This window comes from Dama dama, chromosome 31, assembly GCF_033118175.1.
Source record: "Dama dama isolate Ldn47 chromosome 31, ASM3311817v1, whole genome shotgun sequence".
NCBI classification, from domain to species: Eukaryota; Metazoa; Chordata; class Mammalia; order Artiodactyla; family Cervidae; genus Dama; species Dama dama.
This window is the reverse complement of record NC_083711.1, coordinates 12,618,026-12,640,039: the sequence shown is the minus strand read 5'-3', so window position 1 is coordinate 12,640,039 and position 22,014 is coordinate 12,618,026. Positions and strand designations below refer to the sequence as shown.

Here is a 22,014-nt window from a genome sequence, read left to right as displayed (position 1 = left end):
CTGCCTGATGAACTATGGACAGAAGTTCGTGACATTGTATAGGAGACAGGGATCAAGACCATCCCCACGGAAAAGAAATGCAAAAAAGCAAGATGATTGTGTGAGGAGTCCTTACAAATGGCTGTGAAAAGAAGAGAAGCGAAAAGCAAAGGAGAAAAGGAAAGATATTCCCATTTGAATGCAGAGTTCCAAAGAATAGCCAGGAGAGATAAGAAAGACTTCCTCAGTGATCGATGCAAAAAAATAGAGGAAAACAACAGAATGGAAAAGACTAGAGATCGCTTCAAGAAAATTAGAGACATCAAGGGAAAATTTCAGGCAAAGATGGGTTCGATAAAGGACAGAAATGGTATGGACCTAACAGAAGCAGACGATATTAAGAAGAGGTGGCAAGAATACACAGAAGAACTGTACAAAAAAGATCTTCACGACTCAGATAATCACAATGGTGTGATCACTGACCTAGAGCCAGACATCCTGGAATGTGAAGTCAAGTGGGTCTTAGAAAGCATCACTATGAACAAACCTAGTAGAGGTGATGGAATTCCAGTTGAGCTATTTCAAATCCTGAAAGATGATGCTGTGAAAGTGCTGCACTCAATATGCCAGCAAATTTGGAAAACTCAGCAGTGGCCACAGGACTGGAAAAGGTCCGTTTTCATTCCAATCCCTAGGAAAGGCAATCCCAAAGAATGCTCAAACTACTGCACAATTGCACTCATCTCACATGCTAGTAAAGTAATGCTCAAAATTCTCCAAGCCAGGATTCAGCAATACGTGAACCAAGAACTTCCAGATGTTCAAGCTGGTTTTAGAAAAGACAGAGGAACCAGAGATCAAATTGCTAATATCTGCTGGATCATCGAGAAAGCAAGAGAGTTCCAGAAAAACATCTATTTCTGCTTTATTGACTACACCAAAGCCTTCGACTGTGTGGATCACAATAAACTGTGGAAAATTCTGAAAGAGATGGGAATACCAGACCACCTGACCTGCCTCTTGAGAAACCTGTATGCAGGTCAGGAAGCAACAGTTAGAACTGGACAAAGAACAACAGACTGGTTCCAAATAGGAAAAGGAGTACCTCAAGGCCATATTGTCACCCTGCTTATTTAACTTATATGCAGAGTACATCATGAGAAACGCAGAGCTGGAAGAAGCACAAGCTGGAATCAAGATTGTCGAGAGAAATATCAATAACCTCAGATATGCAGATGACACCACCCTTATGGCAGAGAGTGAAGAGGAACTAAAAAGTCTCTTGATGAAAGTGAAAGAGGAGAGTGAAGAAGTTGGCTTAAAGCTCAACATTCAGAAAACTAAGATCATGGCATCTGGTCCCATCACCTCATGGGAAATAGATGGGGAGACAGTGGAAACAGTGGCTGACTCTATTTTTTTGGGCTCCAAAATCACTGCGGATGGTGACTGCAGCCATGAGATTAAAAGATGCTTACTCCTTGGAAGGAAAGTTATGACCAACCTAGATAGCATATTAAAAAGCATAGACATAACTTTGCCAACAAAGGTCCATCTGGTCAAGGCTGTGGTTTTTCCAGTGGTCATGTATGGATGTGAGAGTTAGACTGTGAAGAAAGCTGAGTGCTTAAAAATCGATACTTTTGAACTGTGGTGTTGGAGAAGACTCTTGAGAGTCCCTTGGACTGCAAGGAGATCCAACCAGTCCATCCTAAAGGAGATCAGTCCTGGGTGTTCATTGGAAGGACTGATGCTGAAGCTGAAACTCCAGTACTTTGGTCACCTCATGATAAGAGTTGACTCATTGGAAAAGACCCTGATGCTGGGAGGGATTGGGGGCAGGAGGAGAAAGGCGCAACAGAGGATGAGATGGCTGGACGGCATCACTGACTTGATGGGCATGAGTTTGGGTAAACTCCGGGATTTGGTGATGGACAGGGAGGCCTGGCGTGCTGCGATTCATGGGGTCGCAAAGAGTTGGACACGAATGAGCGACTGAACTGAACTGAACTGAACTGAGGTTCATTGATTCTCCTTGGGTTTAAGACATGCTTTGATACAGTCTTCAAACTCTTTATATGATTCCTTTTAAATTGCCTCCAATTCCATTGCAAACATAATTTCTCTTATTGCCTATTACAGCCAAATTTTGATATAGCTGGAATTAAGCATTTGAGCATTTTCTGATGCATGTATGTGATTTTTATTACCTCTCAGTTCAGATTGAAACAAATCTAAGTCCTTTCCCAAATTTACTTGTTGAAGATTTTAGAGAATTCTCAAAAGGGCATCTTGTACACTAAGAATATAAACAAATTGCAAACTGCTTCAGGAAATCATTGATTATTCATAGAGCTCAATTAATTCTTGTGTATATTTAATAACACACTCATATCTATGACTGTTCCTTACAACCCAAACTAACTATGTGCTCAGGAATTGTAAATAGATTTTAATATCAGCCCAAGAGAAACATAATTAGGATAGGAATGTGCTGCCAAAATAATTATATAACATACTACAAATTATCATCTAGTTAGTATAAATTGAGATTCATAACTATTACATTGTCAGAATTTATCAAAGTAATGAACTTACTAACAATTAAGTATCTCAAAGACTACTAAAGCACTCTAAAAAACCTTAAAAAAGAATGAACTGCTTAATTATTTCCCCATTTCTTTGAAAGTCAACTAAGTACAAAGCCATGTGCAAGTTCTTTATGTCTAGACACTAGTAAGAGGATTCTTGTTCACTTGTATGCATGGAAGCTCAGAGCCGAAGGGAAGATTAGCAACAATTAGAACAGAATCCAACAATCCTTTTTTTACAGATGAGCTGACTGGGTTGAGAGGAATAAACCGACTCGTTCAGAGTAGAACATTAAAACGGTCTAAGAAATTCAGATCAATGGCACTTTAGACCCCGGTTTGAAATTCTAGCCCTAGCCCTGTAACCTCATTTTTCTCATGTGTCACATGGGATATTTTGAGACAGTAAAAAGATATCATTTTAGTCAATACATAGCCTATTCTGACACACAATGTCTACCCAATAAATGATGTCTATTTTCTCCTATTAGGAGAAGACAAGAATTTACAACTCATGACTTTCAGTCCAAGACTCTAGTCACAGTCCCTTACCACTTTAGAAATTAGCTTAGTGGTCTCCAACCAGTATATTGGCATTGGATAGCTAAACTCTTGTGACATTCAGTTTCAAGTTCTCTTTTTGCCTTAAAGTGGCAAACATTTGGGATTTTGTTATTGTTTTTGCTTTTGTATCTTTATCACCTTCAATCAGTGCTCGAAAAATAGGTGTTGGATGAAAGGAAAATTTGCTCTGCCGCATCCCTACAATGTTCACTACTGGGCTTCAACAGAAACAGCACTTCTTGCGGCCTTGTGTAAACTAGAAATGATTGGATGTTTGAGAATCAAGGGAAATAACTGCATTCAAGAAGCAGAAAGCTTAATTAAAATGTGTTCCAGGTGCCATTACTTGGAGAATCGTTTGACATCTTGATGTACACAATAGCAGTAGAATAGGATATTTTCTTTTCCTTTTAAATCCTGAGACAAGTTTCAAATCGCAGCCTAGCCACTAGCTAGTTCTGTGACTTTGGGTAAGTTATGAAACTCTCTGAGCTCTGTCAGCTTCTTGTATGCAGAATTTTCTCACACAACTTAAATGAATGATTAATTTAACCTGCTTAGCACAGTGCCTGGCACACGATACGTGCTGAGTAAAAGGTAGCTTCTCTGATCTTTGACTTATTCTATGTGTTCTGCGACTAGAAATAATGGACTTGGGGATCTGACTTAGCGGATGTAAGTTCCAAACACAGGTGTGCAACCTCTCAGCATGGCACAGTGTATACTGATTAATTTGATGTCTTCTGTCCTAAGACATGAAGACTAGTGGTGTTTCTGTCCTGTGAAAACGTGAAATGAAACCCATCTAAAACATGAAGTCATACCCATCGAACTACTTTTTCTTGCCTTAGTCACAGCTGTTAGGCATAGCTTCTATGAGGAAAAAAATCAACGCACAAAATTATTTGATTAATCAGCATTGCCATTGCACTTCCTAGCAGAGGGAAGCTGGGCATTAAAAAAAAAAAATGCATTTTCTGCCTGGCCTCATTTTTATGTTAATTGAAACAAAAGGAAAAAAAATAGCAACAAAAGCACACAAATGTTGACGGGAGAAAATGCAATATAATTTTACAAAATATTTTGGTACTAAAATGTTTTATGGAGACTAATGGCTCAATTATAGCTTACTGCTCATTGCCACGAGTGTTGTAGGGGGGAAAACATCTCCCCTCTGATGTACTTGCTCATGTTAACAAGAGAGCAGGTTTCCTGAGTCAGAAACAGTATGTTCTCATTCACCCAGTGGCCACTCTCTGGCTCAGAAAATCGGTCCAGCCCTAAAGCAGTATCCCAGCTGGATGGAACACCACTGCGTCGCCTCCCTCCCTATCAGAGGACCATTAAGTTCCCGCTACTATGCTTGAAATAGTGACTTGCTTTCTCAATCCTATTACAGGGTTTGAAAACAACTCTGCTCTTCTCCAAAGAGGCACATTTATTTTCAGGTCATGAAATGCATTTTATTAGCTGAAACGTATCACGGTTAATAATACAGGACTTTGGGGCTGAATGAAACCTTCCTTTTGGGGAAACTGAGGCACAGAGGACTTGTTCACTGTGCCTGGCAGAGCTGAGAGTTCAGCATACTGAGTAGGGTAGAAGAAAGATTATTTATGAAGAGCCTCAAGCACAGTTCTTGGAACATGCATTTTATTTATTCATTCAATAGAAATGTATTGAGCCCTTATTGTGTGTTAAATAATGTAATTGGTATTGGGGATTTGGGAGAACGAGACAAAGAAGGCGTCTAACCTCTTATATAGAAGAGTATAGTAGGGGATACGTATAACAAATGGATCAATGTCTTTCATTGATTATAGATTTTTATTAGAGTTACAAAGCAACTAAGTAGAGTGCAAGGTCACAAGGAGCGAGAAAAGATTTCCTTTGGGACTTCCCTGGTGATCTGCCTTGCAAGGCGGGGGATGTGAGCTCGATCCCTGGTGAGCTAAGTTGCTTCAGTCACGTCTGAGTCTTTGAGACCCCGTGGACTGTAGCTCACCAGGTTCCTTTATCCATCGGATTCTCCAGGCAAGAATACTGGAGTGGGTTGCCATCTCTTCCTCAAGGGGATCTTCCCGACCTAGGGATCAAACCCATGTCTTACATGTCTCCTGTATGGCAGACTGATCCTTTACCCACTGAGCCACCTGGAAAGCCTGGTGGAGAAACTAAAATCCCACAAGTTGTGTAGCAACTCAGCCTGCACGTTGCAACTGCTGAGCCCAAATAATATGGCTAGAGAATCCGTGCACTGCAACAAAAGAGTCTGCCTGTCACAACTAAGACCTGTTGCAGCTGAATAAATAAATATTAAAAAAAAAAAAAAAAAAAAGAATGAGTTCTTTCTTCTTTATCTCCCAATGAGTAATCACAATGGCTTAGGTGAGGCCGACTTTGGAAAAAGGTGTCGGCAACAGCAAGTGCAAATGTCATACAGAAGGGAAAGAGGCCATGTTATACATTCAGGCAGAGTGTCCCTGAAATAGGGTATTGGAGGCCAAGAGGCTAGAGGGGGGAGGGTGGACTTGTGACTTAGGTCACAGGAGTTTGCATTAAAAGCATGTTCAGTTGATAAAATTAATACTGTCCCTGAGCTTCAATTTTTATTTCCAAAAAGAAAAAAAAGATAGTACCAGTTTTATCAAAGGCTATAATGTTTATGAAAGGAGAAAGTTGCTTATCACCCAGCATGGCACTAGACACATGTTTGGAATTCCCTACCCAGAGTCCCCACCCTGTGCCTCATCTTTAAATTTATCTGCCATCAGCTACTCTCTTGGTAGAAGCACACTCAGTGGGAATGAGTGGAGGTGAAAATGTGGCGGACAGTGAGGAGTCATGGGAAGGAGAAAGAGACTGGGGGAGGTGGAAGTCAGGAGGAGCTGGTGACCTGGGATTTCGACATTAAAGGTGGATTAAGTGGCGCTCAGCATCCTCTGGGAGCAGCAGGATGCCTGCTGGGAGGGGGTAGGGGGACAGGGGGTAAAGAAGACCCTTAGTGACCTGACGGGCCCTAAGTGTGTGTTGACGCTTGTTGGGGCCACTCTCAGACTGCAGAAATTCACAAAGACAGTGTGTTCACACGGGAGCCCTGCTCCTCTGTAGCCTAATCAAGTCTTGACATTTGAATTTCTAACTAATTTTGGGGAAATAACTTTTCAGATTCTCATCATATAGTACTTGTTCAATATGAATAGAAATAATTACTTTGCTGAAGTGATTAGCATGCCCAAGAATAACTATAGACTTTCTCCCAGTTTTTACTTTTAGATAAATGTCAAATATCTTCCTTAAAGTGCATTGGATTTCTCTTCTCTAAAGAATCATTGAAAAGTGGTAAAATATGATGAAGGTGTAGGGAAGTACCGAAAAATAATGAGAAATGTGCATGAGAAGAAAGCCAAGTCGACCTGGCAGAGAAAATTTTCTCGGCAGTGATTGTAGTCACCACAGAAGTAAAAGCTGACAATACTCATTTTGTCTAAAGGAGAAGAGCAGTGAGTGGGTGTGTTTTCCCCAGACAGTGCTGGAAGCCTAGTTCAGAATGGAAGGCTTCTCCATTCTGAAATGAGGGCCCTTTATGGCAAAGTCAACTCACTACTTCTGAGATCAGGTGGTCTGGAGACCCAGCCTGGCAGTTCAGGGAGTGACCTTGTATGAAGCATGTAACCTATCTGAGCATCCGTGTTGTCAACTCTGAAGTGAGAATGCCAGATTTACCTCAGGATAAACTGTCATAAACCAGGAAAAAGCAGTCCATCCTAAAGGAAATCAACCCCGAATATTCACTGGAAGGACTGATGCTGAGGCTGAATCTCCAATACCTTGACCAGCTGATGCAGCGAGCCTACTCATTGGAAAAGGCCCTGATGCTGGGAAAGATTGAGGGCAGGAAGAGAAGGGTATGGCAGAGGAGGAGATGGCTGGATGGCATCACCGACTCAATGGACATGAAATTGAGCAAACTTTGGGAGATAGCAAAGGACAGGGAAACCTGGCATGCTGCAGCCTATGAAATCTCAAAGAGTTGGACATGACTTAGTGACTAAACAACGATAACAACAAGCTGAGATGACACGAGATGACATGCAGGGTGTCAGACACCATCTTTGGCATCTCAGTGAAAGAGATAAATCTCTTTCCTTATTTTCTTTCCCTCAGGAGAAAGAGATAGGTTAAGTGGTGGTTGGAATAGGACCCTAGACTCCTGAACCCTCAAACTCCCTAGAGATACTCCACAGACATGCAGCAAAGGTCTCAGAAAAATCTTCTATATGTAGTTGCCCAGGGCTACTGAATCACATAGAGTATCCATTCACACAGAGTGCCCCACTTTGATCAGAATAGAAGGTCCTAACGCCTTCTTTATAACTTTTCAAGACATAACTTCCTGGTGGCTCAGACAGTAAAGCTTTTGTCTACAATGCGGGAGACCCAAATTCAATCCCTGGGTTGGGAAGATCTCCTGGAGAAGGAAATGGCAACCCACTCCAGTATTCTTGCCTGGGAAAGCCCATGGACAGAGGAGCCTGCTACCAGGCTACCCTACAGTCCACGGGGTCGCAAAGAGTCAGATATGACTGAGCAACTTCTCTTCACTTCACTTCAAACTGTACCAGCCTCTTGGAGGTTCAAATAAAGCCCATCCAACCAACCTGGGCCCTTTGCTTTGATTTCAAAAATGGGTAATACTTCTACCCGATGCAGTAAGATAAGGGTTTCATGTTGGGACCTTTTAAAAAAGTTCCCCTCCCTGCCCAATCTTTTCAGGCCTTTGGTCTAGAACAAAGAGGTGATGAACAGTCTCTTGAATTGCTTTCCCTCAGCTCCACAGCCAATTGTACCATTCAGACGAGTAGGGAAAGCAAGTGCAAGATAAAACATGATAAGAGAGGATGGCGAAAGAAGTGTTTGGGTCAATGGCTTGGGCAAAACTGAACTGATCCTATTTTTCCTTGACCCTACCAGACAGTCCTTGAGAGGGCTTATCTTGGATGATTTTCTGTGTTTTTATTTTCATTTTAAAATTTTCCTTTGAATGATGTAACCTCTATGCTACAAGGAAAGAATCACTTGTATCAAAGGAACTTTATATCCACATTTAGCAAATAGAGAAGAAGCTAGCAGCCCCTTACATGACTACCAGCCGTTTCTCTTGCCTGTTCCAAGCCTGCCCTTTGGGAGAGATATGACCAGTTTTGTGAGCCAAATAGATTTCTAACCAAGAGAAGCCTCATCAGCAAATCATCCCCTGAAATGTAACAGAAGTCCCTGGCTTCAGTTATAAAAGACTCTTGGGATAGGATGCTTCTTTGCATTTTGAGGGCTCTGCATAAAATCTGGGTGTTTTTCTCAGTTCTGGTCCACACTCCATTACACACTTTAATGACCGCATTAAAATTCTCAAATGAAGCTTTGGGATAAAGGGCAGCTGATTATATTTATTCACCTTTCAGCACTGACATCACTGCAATATGCTTGCTTTCTTTGCTGAAAGGTACTTATAATATCCAAAGACATGTTAATGGAACTATAGTTTAGAAGTAAGTAACGGCTAGTCTGCCTCACTGGAGAAGAAGCATGTCACAGCAGAAAAACCACCAGGTGGGGTAAAGGAGGCTGAGTTCTAGTTCCTGGCTGGGTCACTCCGGAAAATCGTGTTACCTCTTATAAAGTGAGAGGATTAGCTTTGATGATGTCTATGATTGTTTTCAGTGACAATTTTAAATGTATCCTGTGACTCAATGGCTTCCAAGAAATGCCCTTCAAGTATTAGATATAAGACTGGAGAGTCAAGCAGGACGACTGTGCCAAGAGATCTCTTCCAAGTTACTCAGAAACCAAAAGCTCTGCATCTGCATGGAGGGGAAGGTCTACTTGTGAAATCAGTGCGCATTACCAGTCAACCACACAGCTCACCCAATACCTTTTAAACTAGTAAGTAAGTAAATAAGTGTTAGTTACTCAGTCATATCTGATTGTCTGACTCCCTGGACTGTAGCCTGCCCGGCTCCTCTGTCCATGGAATTCTCCAGGCAAGGTTACTGGAGTGGGTAGCTATTTCCTTCTTCAGGGGATCTTCCCTACCCGGGGATGGAACCTGGGTCTCCTGAATTGCAGGCAGATTCCTTACCATCTGAGCCACCTGGGAAGCCTGGAGAGTGCAATAACACCTGTGCCATTTTAGATAAAAGCATTGCCTTCGGTGACAGTGACCACTTGAAAAACACAAAGTCACCGATTAGGTCATGCAACTATAACCTGGCTATTTTTGCCTACTTTCCTTCAATTCAATTCCCTGACTCTTATTAATGCTTCTATTTTATTATTATTATTTTATTAGCATTTGTTGAGGCAGAGTTGCTTTACAATGTTGTGTCAGTTTGCGCTGTACAACATGAATCAGCTATATGTATATATATATCCCCTCCCGCATGCATCCTGATGTTCACTGTAGTGCTATTTACAATAGCCAGAGCTATATTCAATCTTAAATTGAATGGATAAAGAAGGTGTGGTACATATATACAACGGAACATTACTCAACCATAAAAAGGAACAAAGTTGGGTCATTTGTAGACCTAGAGACTGTCTTACAGAGTGAAGTAAGTCATAAAGAGAAAAGCAAAGTATCTATATTAACAAATATATGTGGAATGCTTCTATTTTAAACACCTAGCTTGCTTTTCCCATTGTCTATGCTAGAGTTTCTCAAGGCATTTTAGGCTAAATAGTCCTTTGTTGAGGATGGGGGAGGGGTGGGGATTGTGTGCCGTATAGGATGTTTAGCAGCATCCTTGGAGTCTAATTACTAGCTGTCAGTGGAGGGCCACTGTCCCCAATACGACGACCAGAAATGTCTCCAGACATCGATAGAAATCCCTGAAGGGTGAAATCACTCTGATTTGAGAGCCACTAGTCTAGGTTTAATCTTTTTTTTTTTTTTTTTTTAGTTCTGAACTTTCTTTCTTGGGCATAAGACCAATGTTATACATCCTGAAATGCCCAGAAAGTATTACTCTGTTGTTATCACTCTTAACATTACTAACATCTTTCATTTATATAAGGTTTCACAATTTATCAAGTGTTTCCACCCACATTATCTATGGAGATAATGCATGGCAGCTCATGGTCTGGGACAAATGAGGAGAGAGAAGCATCTTTTCTGTGATTTGTCCCTGTTTCCCTTTTTCGCTGCACTTGAAATCTTGCATGTTTGACAGAAGAGGTCTTGCCATGAGGACAAGTCAGGCATTGTATAAATAAAATTTGGCATGTTTCTGAGACTAAAAAAAAAGAATGCTTAATCACCTTGAAATGATACTCATCTCATTGTCTGCTGGCAGGATCTATTAATCTCTCAAGAAGGACACAGGACCACACATCTGTAATTACATACCGACAGCTGGTTTCAAAGAAGCCTGAGGCCAATGGCTCTTTAAAAGGGTTCTGAACACTGTGATCTTCAGCCTGACTGAACTGCTAGAGTTTTAGCTTACCGCACTCAGTGATACCGGATGGCATTTTTGAGAAAGAGAAATGAGCACATTCCCCTCCTTTTCTCTTCCTCCCTCCCCCTCTTACCTGCTTAAGGATCTCAGCGGCTGTTTCATGTGAGCAATCAAATATCACGTAGAACTCCTTGCCTTTCTTCATTTCCTTGAGTAACGGCTTAGCATCTTTATTCCCAGAGGGCAGCTGGCGGATTTTGATTTTAATATTATATCTGGAGGGAGCTTTGATGAGCTCTTGCAGGCGAATGAGACCTAGAAAATGACATTCAATCAGGCAACAGACTGTTCTGTCCAGAGTATTTGTTTATCGCCATTTAGAGTCAAACTCATATCATTCCCCCAATGTATCAAGAGGCTGCTTACCTAAAGGTTGCATTATTGACTGCTCATTTATCATTCCTCTTTCTATGGTGGTCATGCTATATTTTTCTTTTGTGGGTATGTGTGGCTAGAAGCACAATTTTCCCAAGAGGATTTTGAATTTTTTTCAGAATGCAATTGTCCTGTCCAGCTTTTACCACAAATCTTTAGCAAATCAAGTCAATAACTATAAAACTTTTGTAAACAAAATTTGCTTGATGTTTTCAAAGGTGCTTGAGGTAATGGATATACCAGCTTACTTAAAACCAAACAAACAAACAAACAGTAAAATACTAGAATTTCTTGGGACTATAAACCTCTGCAAACCTTTCATCAAATATTTATATATAACATACTGTTTTGCAGTTAATTGGTCGGGCTGTTTTATATCATCTTTCAGTTCCTGCCATATTTATAAATGACTTATTGTTTCTTTCTAATATAATTGAACAATGAATGGGAAAATATTTTCTTGATTAAAAGAAAAGACCACTGAATATTTGAAAAATCATGATAATAAGGGCAGAAGCATATTCTTTAAAAAATCTACTATTGGTAGTTATAGGAGTGTATACAGCTAACTAAACTAACTTGAGGAAGAATGTTTAATTCACCACAAAAATGAATCCAGTGAACTGCACCATTGTTTTAAACAGAAGTGTTTTACTAAGGCAAGACCAACAGCTATATAAAGCCTTAGTCTTATTTCCCCTAATGTTAGCTGGTATTTGTTACACTGCATGATGCTGGCTTTTACTCAAGGACTCCCACTGGAAAATTGAATTTTTTTTTTTTATTACACAGTCTGTGCCTTCAGGATGTGTCAGCTTCAAGTAATCAATAGGAAATGTTAAGTTTTGTCACTATTCAGATAGAAATCGTGGTATGCACCACGCTAGATACAGCATATACACGCCAGCTACCTCTGGACATGAGGCACTTCTTTTATTTGTTATTTATTTATTTTTTTATTTAGTTATTTGTAAGAATCTGCCTGCAATGCAGGAGACCCAGGTTCTTTCCCTGGGTTGGGAAGATTCCCTGGAGAAGGAAGTGGCAACCCATTCCAGTATTCTTGCCTGGGAAATCCCATGGACAGAGGAGCCTGGTCGGCTACACTCCATGGGGTCACAAAGAGTCGGACGTGACTGGGCGACTAACACTCTCACTTTTACCCTTTCCCCTAGAAGCTACATTTTTGTGTCTAAGATGTTATGAGTTCTCCTATACCTTGGGTAGGTGTGGTTCTGAAGTACAGTAAATTTGAGAGAAAGTTACTCTTCAGGGTCAAATGAACCAGGGCAAGGAAAGAAGGAGTTGTAGAATCATATCAAAATTTAGTGCTCATTATCCTTCTTAATTTTTTAACTTCCTGGGAACTTGCTTCTTTTCAAATCAGTGTGATTGAAGGCTCCCAATTACCTTACCTACTTCCTCAGTGATTCAATGGTTCAGTAGGTAAAGAATCTGCCTGCAATGCAGGAGACCCAGGAGATGCCAGTTAGACCCCTGGGTTGGGAAGATACCTTGGAGGGGAAAGTGGCAAACCAGTCCAGTATTCTTGCCTGGAGAATCCCATGGACAAAGGAGCCATGGGCTATACCCACGGGCTATACGATCTGTGGGCTTGCAAAGAGCGGACACGACTGAGAGCCAGCTCACACAGGCACGGATGGGTTACTCGGTCTCTTACTTCCAGAATCACTCGTCCTGAGCGCCTGGCAGGTAGCTAGTAGAAGAAAACTGAGCACGCTGACTGGTGTATTTGTTCGTCTTCACACTAACCCTAGGAAGAAAGTGTGGTCATCCTCATTATTTTAAGTACAAAAACCAAGGCTCAGAGCAATGAAGTAACTTACTCATGGTTACAAAGATAGGAGGAGCCATGGATTCAAATTGCCTGTGGGTCCAGCTCTCAGTCTTTCCATGTCACCATCATGCATTGCGAATACAAATTTGTTGATGCTTGAGGGAACAGGTATAACTTTGGATTATTTGATGGGATGGGGAAAAAGTTGAAAGAGGTATCCACCCTCCTTTCTTCTTTACTCTAGGCTGCTTGCGAGTCTCTCCTGTAATATTTTTTTCCCCTATTGTCCTATTGCTTTACAATCAGATTTTTTTTTTTAATCTGAGCATGACCACAAGGGAGATCAATGTGGGCCTTTAAATAAAATGAGCAAAAATTTTAAAAATTTAATTTCATATGCTGCCACGAGCTGCTCTTTCGTTCTTTGCTAAATGGAATGTCAGTCTTGAAGTGCATCTTCCTATCATGATGACTTAGACACATTAAGAGCCTTTAAAGTTGAATCCTTTCTCTCCCTTCATTCATTCATGTTTATGGGAAAACATTTCCTGGCTGTTCACTGTACGCCAAGTACCACACTAAGAGTTGGAAACACATGAACACATCTTGCTTTAAAGTCTTCACAGCCCATAGAAGGATTTCATTCTATCAACTCTTGTGATGTACATGGACATCTCTTATTACGTAATTTCATAAACTATGACCCAAGGCTAATTGGGGCTGGACCAGCTTGCTCAACGATGTGTTAAGGCTTGTTATTCAGTCACTAAGTCTTGTCCAACTCTTTGCAACCTCATGGACTGCAGTATGCCAGGCTTCCCTGTCCTCCACTATCTCCCTGAGTTTGCTAAAGCTCATGTTCACTGAGTCAGTGGTGCAATCTAACCATCTCATCCTCTGCTGCCTTCTTCTCCATTTGCTTTCAATCTTTCCCAGCATCAGGGTCTTTTCTAATGAGTTGGCTGTTCGCATCAGGTGGCCAAAGTACTAGAGCTTCAGCTTCAGCATCAGTCCTTGCAATGAGTATTCAGGGTTGATTTCCCTTAGGATTGGCTGGTTTGGTCTCCCTGCTGTCCAAGGGACTCACAAGAATCCTCTCCAGCACCACAATTCAAAAGCGTCAATTCTTAGGCGCTCAGTCTTCTCTATGGTCTAACTCTCACATCTGTACATGACTACTGAAAAAAACATAGCTTTGACCATAAGGACTTTGTTGACAAAGTAATGTCTTTACTTTTTAATGCACCATCTAGGTTTGTCATAGCCTTCCTTCCAAGAAGCAATTGTCTTCTAATTTCATGGCTGCAGTCACCACCTGCAGTGATTCTGGAGCTTAAGAAGAGAAAAATCTGTCCCTGCTTCCACTTTTTCCCCTTCTATTTGCCATGAAGTGATGGGACCTGATGGCATGATCTCAGTTTTTTTTTAATGTTGAGTATGGCTACTGGGTGGCAGATCCAGGGCATAAAGCCAGGTCCACCTCTGACTGCTCAATTAAGGCCCTTTTCACCAAATCAATCACCCCTCCTGACTATGAAGTTTAGGATCAAATATTTAACTGACTGAATGACTAATTATATAAATAAATATCTGTGTAAATAAATAGAGAGAAAAAAACTTTAGACCAGCATAAAACCTTCAGCCTTTATTTGGCAAATGAATCCATTAATAAACAGGTTCCCTCCTCCTCCAAAAAAGTAGCTGTGAGCTTTCACAGTTGTTTCATAAAAGAAAGTTCTTAATACCAATAGAAGAGAAAGGAGAACTCAGTACAAAAGACTAGCTTTTAATTGGACTAAATTTATCTTTTGGAGAAACTTACTACTAAACCCTAATTTACTCATTTTGTCCATATACAGGTGAATTTGCCTCAGGAAAGAGAGGATCAGCAGATTTAAAGATTACAGACCCAAGATGTAGAAAGAATAAAGAGCAAGGAAGGGGAGGTTTACATTTCTCTTCCAAAGCAATTGTTTGCTTTCAAAAAAGAAAAAAACAACCGTTCTGCCCTCATTAACAAAGAGCAGAATTTACAATTCAAAAGGCTTTTTTAGTTCACAGGAGACAAAAATTTAGAGAAAGCCTTCCCTTTTGTTTGCATTTTGCAGCGATCCATTAATCGTTTACATTTCATTGTAAAGAAGTTAAAACTTGTTTTTAAACTAGTCATTACTTCAGGGAAAGATAATTGATTTGGATTGCTGCTGCTGCTGCTAAACTGCATCAGTTGTGTCCAACTCTGTGCGACCCCATAGACAGCAGCCCACCAGGCCCCGTCGTCCCTGGGATTCTCCAGGCAACAACACTGGAGTGGGTTGCCATTTCCTTCTCCAATGCAGGAAAGTGAAAAGTGAAAGTGAAGTTGTTCAGTCGTATCCTACTCTTAGCGACCCCATGGACTGCAGCCTACCAGGCTCCTCCGTCCACAGGGTTTTCCAGGCAAGAGTACTGGAGTGGGTTGCCATTGCCTTCTCCATTGATTTGGACACTACTCCTAATTTTGCTGGGCTTCCCTGATAGCGCAGTTGGTAAAGAAGCCACCTGCAATGCAGGAGACCCCGGTTTGATTCCTTGGTCGGTGAGATCCCCTGGAGAAGGGAACAGCTACCAACTCCAGTATTCGGGCTGGGAGAATTCCATGGATTGTATAGTCCATGGGGTCGGAAAGAGTTGGGCGTGACTTGACTTGACTTCACTTCCTAATTTTGCTAATGGTCCTCCTCTGTGTGGATGACAGCCCCGCCCAAGGCACCCCAGTGCTTCCAGGATTGGAGTCCAGTTGGAGAGAATGGTAAGGGTACAGGCACGCTCGGCAATGGTGATGGGTTTTCTAGCCCACTGCAGTAGTTTGTCGTTGTTTAGTCACTCTGTCTTGTCTGACTTTTTTGCTACCCCATGGACTGTAGCCTGCCAGGCTCCTCTGTCCATGGGATTTTCCAGGCAAGAATACTGGAGTGGGTTGCCATTTCCTTCTCCAGGGGATCTGCCTAACCCAGGGATTGAATTGGTGTCTCCTGCACTGCAGGAGGATTCTTTACCACTGAGCCACCTAGGAAGCCCGGCGACACTTCAAAAACATTAAAAATGCAGAAATGGAGGCAACTAAACAAACCCAACTAGTGGACATTCTAAGGTAAAATTGGTGTGAACTCTTCCAAAATGTTAAAGTCATGAAAGACAAGGAAAAGTCAAATTGCTTTAGACCAAAGGAGACTAAAAGGATGTGACAAATAAATGCAATGAGGGATCCTGAATTTTTTAGAAATGCAATTGGGATAATTAGGGAAACTGGCATATCATATATCTGTATTGATATTAATATTGATATAGATGTATAAAAATTGTATCAGTGTCAAGTTTCCTATGTTCAGTCATTGTCCTGTGGTTATAAAAATGGAAGATCCTTGGTCTTAGGAAATATACACTAATTTATTTAGAAGTAAAATAGTCATGCTATTTGCCACTTACTTTCAAATAGTTCAACAGCACTACTACTTGTTATCATTGCTGCTTTTGCCCTGGGAGACTCATAGAGTATTAAATCAAATGTGGGCAAATGATGAGGTGAAGTGGAGTCGCTCAGTCGTGTCCGACTCTTTGCGATCCCATGGACTATAGCCTGCCAGGCTCCTCCGTCCATGGAATTTTCCAGGCAAGAATACTGGAGCAGGTTGCCATTTCCTTCTCCAGGGGATCTTCCCGACCCAGGGATCAAACCCAGGTCTCCCACATTACAGGCAGATGCTTTACTGTCTGAGCTACCAGGGAACCCCAGGGCAAATGATGACAGCTGCTAAACTTAGATGTAGGAGGTATAGGAGTTCACTGTACATTTCCTCCATTTTTCTCTAAGTTCAAATCTTTCTCAATAAGAAGACAAAACATGAGCCTCCTTCCTCCACTCCCACCTCCAGCAATGCAGTGATGGTAAACTGCACCTGTAGTTTGAAAAGTGTTTGCTTGAGAGCAAGGAGCCTGTTTATTCCCTATGAGTTTGAGCTGGGCTCTGCACATAGAGATAAGTTTCAAAAGCGTCCAAGTGGCCAATTCTAAACACTTTCTTGGGCCATCTATCTGCTCTGTGCACTCAGACATGACACAGAAAAATGCTGATTTGCATGCACATCGACTCTGGGGACAGGTGGAGCATATGGAGGAGAAAAAAAGAACCTGCTATTTCCAGGAGAAGTTTAAAAATTCCCCTGTCTTCTCCTTAAATAATAATAAACTTTGCTATTTGCATTGCCCCTTCCTATGAAGTATACTACATGTCTTATAAATAGCTCAGTAAACCTCAGAAGATACCTCTGCGGTGGTTAGGTGTCAGTGCTATTTTACAGTAAGGAAAGTGAGGTAGAATGAGGTTAATTGTTTGATTGGCCCTGAAAATGAGTCACAGATGCCAGGCACTGGAAGAGACTTAAAGGTCAAACCCCTCCTTGATGCATGAATCCCCTCTACACAGCTGCTGCCGAACACCTATTAGTTTGAGAAATTCTCTACCTCACTTTTTGCAGCTCAATCCATTTTTGGACAGCTGCAGTTATATTTAATGAGCAGCAGTTCAAAAGAAAAGTACCTAGGTTTTCTGGAGTCTTAATCCAATTCCCTGTTCATTTATATGTACTACATCAGTGGATTTGATATCATAAAAATTGAATGTGATGGGACCCAAAGATAAGATCACACATTTTAAATATTAATTTCATCTTCATGTGAACTTGCCAACATGCAAAATGGCATTTCACAAACATGTTGGTATATTAATATATCCAAATCTAATAGGATTCTTAAGGGGATCTATATACTCTCCAGAGGGGAGGAAAAAACCAGACTGAGAAATGGAGATCGGTAAGTGAGTGAATTACCTGGGGAAATACAGCACTTTTAAATGCAGATATTCACACATACAGTTTTTCAAAAGGGCATCAAAAAAGGCTAAAGACTGCCCAAAAGAAAATTTGTGTCTCTTAATGGAAAAGAGCCCCATAGAAGAATCTAGTCAAAATATTCGAGATTAACTTAACTATGTGCTAGTTAGCTCCACCAGTATGTTTTGGTCCTGAATTCTGGTTAATATCAATGGTAGCTAAAAATAATGTCATCATGAAACATCTCAGGATTGGTTTCCTGAGCAGAAATCTGAAAATTTGAATGGGTTCTGGTTAGAGGATTAGAGTGGGTAAACAGAAAGGGTAGAAAAAGTAAGGGCAGAAGGAAAAGAACTGTAATATATTATTTTGTTGGTACTGAGTGACCAGGATTTTCCATTCTCCAACTAGTTCAGGTAGGATTGTAGGAGGGTGTGTAGCAGAGTGTTTTGGCTAGCACAGGTGATCATAACAACACAGAGATGTAAATTATGATTGCTAAGGTAAAAAATTCAGCTATTCCTTTACTTGGTACTGATTGTTCATTTTTTGGCTTGACCACCTATGTCAAAATGTTTAATTTTCTTCAAGTCCAAATTTTAGACCTTTGTCAAGGTTCTTGCTTCTATACAATATATTTCTATTTTCTTTGGGGAAATGAAGGAAAATATCATAGGCATAATAAACCCAAGTCACTGTTTAAATATAGACAAAGAGTAGCTATTGCACTTACTTACAGGGTGGTTGAGCATATTAAATGAGTTAATTACATTCAATAATTAGAATAGTGCATGGCAATCAGTCAGCACTTCGAGACTTTAGTTATTGTAATTTTTGTGGTCGTCATTTTTCTTGGGTTTTCTATCTGGATTTAGTGTTTCTTTCAATGACTGACATTTTTATATATGTTAGATTATTTCAAATGAATCCTCATTGTAAAACTTTGAGACTATGTTTTAAGTAAGTGACAGATAGTACTTCTTTATTGTAGGCTGCATTTTATAAATTTCATGCTCTGATGTGTTAAAAAAAATGACTGAAGGCAACCATGGATTAAAAAAAAAAACTTAAGTATTATGTTTTATGAACATATCTGGATGGAACTGACTTACCTGATGGCTTCATCTAGTTCCGTCAATATCCTGAGGACCCTTGAGTCTGTATCCCAGTGTACACTACATTCCTGAACTCCAGATTCATATATTAACTGCCTACTCCTCAACTATATGAGGAGGTCTACTAGACATTGCAAAATCAAAGAACATATTTATGACTGAAGCCCTGATATCCTTATTTCTCCAAACTATGTCCATGTATACATTTTCACATCTCAGGAAAAGGATAACTCCATCCTTTGGCTCAGGCCGAAAAGCTTAGTTATCTTTGACGCCTCAATTTCTTTCATCCAGCCTACACTCCCTCAGAGCATTATGCTAGCTCAACATCAAATACTTCTAGTATCTGACCATTCCTCACTCCTCTATTTCTATCACTTTCATCTCTTGCCTTGATTTCTGTAGGAGCCACTGATTTTATGCTTGCCTCTCTATGTCATTTTATTAATACAAAGGCCAGCGTGATCTTTTTATGATATAAATTTGATCATGTCACTCCTCTCCTGAAAACTGCAATGGCTGCCCATTTCATGAGGAACCAAAGCTTGTTCCAATAATCTACAAAGCCCTCCATGATCTTTAAGGCCCACAAGTGTGACACAGTCACATCTTCCCTCTCACTGTAATCCAACCACACTGGCTTCCTTATTTGTTGTAAATAAAGGTTTATTAGTGCAGTGCAAGTTGTGCAGTTGTGTCTAACCCTTTGCGATCCATGGACTTCACAGTCTATGGAATTCTCCAGGCCAGAATACTGGAGTGGGTAGCCTTTCCCTTCTCCAGGGGATTTTCCCAACCCAGGGATTGAACCCAGGTCTCCTGCATTGCAGGCGGATTCTTTACCAGCTGAACCACAAGGGAAGCCCAAGAATACTGGAGTGGGTAGCCCATCCCTTCTCCAGTGGATCTTCCTGACCCAGGAATCGAACCGGGGTCTCCTGCACTGCAGGCAGATTCTTTACCAACTGAGCTATTAGGGAATCCAAAAGGGTTATTAGAACACACTATACTTGTCCATTTTCATACTGTCTGTGACTGTTTTCTTGCTACGTCAGCAGAATAGTTGTGACCAAGGCACTAGGGCTCATAAAACCCGAACTATAGAGTATTAATATCTAGCCCCTTTGAGAAAAAAGTTTGCAGGCCCTTGTTCTACAGAATTGACAGTGGTTACATTTCACTAACATTGGCCTTGAGAAAGCAGAAACTGATGAATATTCTCCACACTGCATTTGGTGCTCAGCTTCTCAGCTCTTTTTGATGCGTGTGGAGGGATGGAAGCCAGGCTTCCACCAGGAGTCTAATGAAACAGAGGGGATGACCCATGAGCAGCAGTTTCCCCCATTGCCTAGGGTAAGTGTGGGAGTCAGAGAGAAGTAGGTGACTGATGGGAAGAACATCCCAGCAACAGAGAGAGGCAAAACTTTACTCCCCGTAACTGTTCTCTGGGGTCTTTCTACACTCGCTCTTCTAGAGGACAGAATTCTGCCTACTAGCAGACAGTGATTTGGACTTTGTCCTCAGAGACACGCACAGTGTTCCTGTTGACTTCAATGGGAGTCATGGACCATTTAGTCCCATAGACATCTGTGCTGGCTTCAGGCTATTTAACAAACTCCTAAAACAATCCCAATAAAGTGGTCTCTTTAATGGGTTCTTAATTCTGGTGTAAGGGTGGGTGCTGAGCACACCTAAGTCCTTTCTTTTCCTTCAGGTTTAGTAAGTTTTCTCCTTTTTACGGCTTGATAATTACTGCAACCAAATCCCTGAGTCAAGCAGTATTAAACCCACTCAGAGTCAAAAGATGTCTGCTCTTATTGATCTCAGTTGACCTGTTTACTCTCTGGGTTCCAATTTAATGGCTCAATTGATTATTCATTTACATTTTTAATGTCTTTGTGAGCAAAATCATTTTACCATGAATCATCTCTAACTTAATGGGCAAATACAAACTCATTTTGGATTTTTCAATTTTAATAAGTATTTAATGAGCAACTGTGCTCAGGCAAACTCAATAGGAATGAAGAGGACATTTCAGTTTCCTTTTAAAGGTAATAGAGATGATAGTTCAAATTCCCTCTATGCAAAATGGCTGTCAGTTTTGAAATCTAAAGGGTGGTTAGGATATCAACTTTTATATTATCCTTTTGCAAATTATAATTTTTCTCAATATAATTTGCAGTCTACAAGTTATGCCCACACCTTTAGTTAAACTTTCTTAAATTAAACCCAGATGCCTCAATATTATTCATTGATTTGTTTTCCTTTTAGATGGTCCTGTTTCACTGGAAATGGTAGAAATAATGAGAGAGAATTATGCAAAAAGTGTACTACATAATGGGAAAGAGCATTTTTTTATTAACTCATGGAATTCTCTATGTACAAAGGGAGACAACATGAAAGGCCTTACTATACCTATATACAGTATATATATCATAAGGCCTTTTAAGTGTATGTATGGAGTTCATTTGAGAATATATTTTTTTCCTTCACAGCAAGCAGGTGACCCTCTAAGAAGCCACTGCCGCTGCCTGTGACTTATCCTTCCTAGTAGGACTGTTTTGAATTTGGTATTTATAAATTATATATACAGTCACCTAGTTCACTTCTTTCTAAAATGAGATGAGGTATAAGAAAATACATAAATGCATATTTCCAACCACAAAAGTCACTTTTATCTGACAGTTGAAAATGGGAACAGAGTTTAGTGCCAAATAGAGGAGGCTCCTTGTTCATCTTCTGAGGAATAGTATCCGTAAATGCTAGTATCTGGTGAGAAAGAGTAGAAAAGTGAGGTACTATTAAAAAGTTTGGAAATGTTTGGTTTGGTTAATTTTTGCTGATAATTTTATTAGCCTTACTACCAAATGTATAGATTAAGGAAAGGAGATAATTTCAATTCTTGAAAAAAAATTTCAGAAAGAAAATAGTATTATTCTTTCCACACGTAATTACTAAGCACTTCCCTATATGCCAGGACTGTGCTAGATAGCAGATTTTAAAAATAAATAAGATAAAATTCCAACTTTTTGGAATTCCTAGTCTCATAAACATTTAAACAGATCATGGGAGCGTGTAATATAATGCTTATATTTATAATGTACTGTTAACTCCCAGTGTCTCAGAGAGCTTTAGAAAGAAAGGGGAGTTGAGTGTGATCATGGAGAATGGGGGAACTTACCACCTTGGAGGTTATATGGAGGA

General features: G+C 40.5%; 1 protein-coding gene across 9 annotated transcripts in view; it reads right to left on the bottom strand.

Annotated features, from left to right (window-relative positions):
- The window catches only part of GRIK1 (glutamate ionotropic receptor kainate type subunit 1), a 442,037-nt gene that overhangs the window by 138,312 nt on the left and 281,711 nt on the right, over positions 1–22,014 (bottom strand). For all 9 annotated transcript variants that reach the window (XM_061133910.1, XM_061133912.1, XM_061133911.1 and 6 more), the window contains one exon: positions 10,725–10,906. In XM_061133910.1, the coding sequence (XP_060989893.1) occupies positions 10,725–10,906 (182 nt within the window). The remainder of the gene's footprint in view (positions 1–10,724; positions 10,907–22,014) is intronic.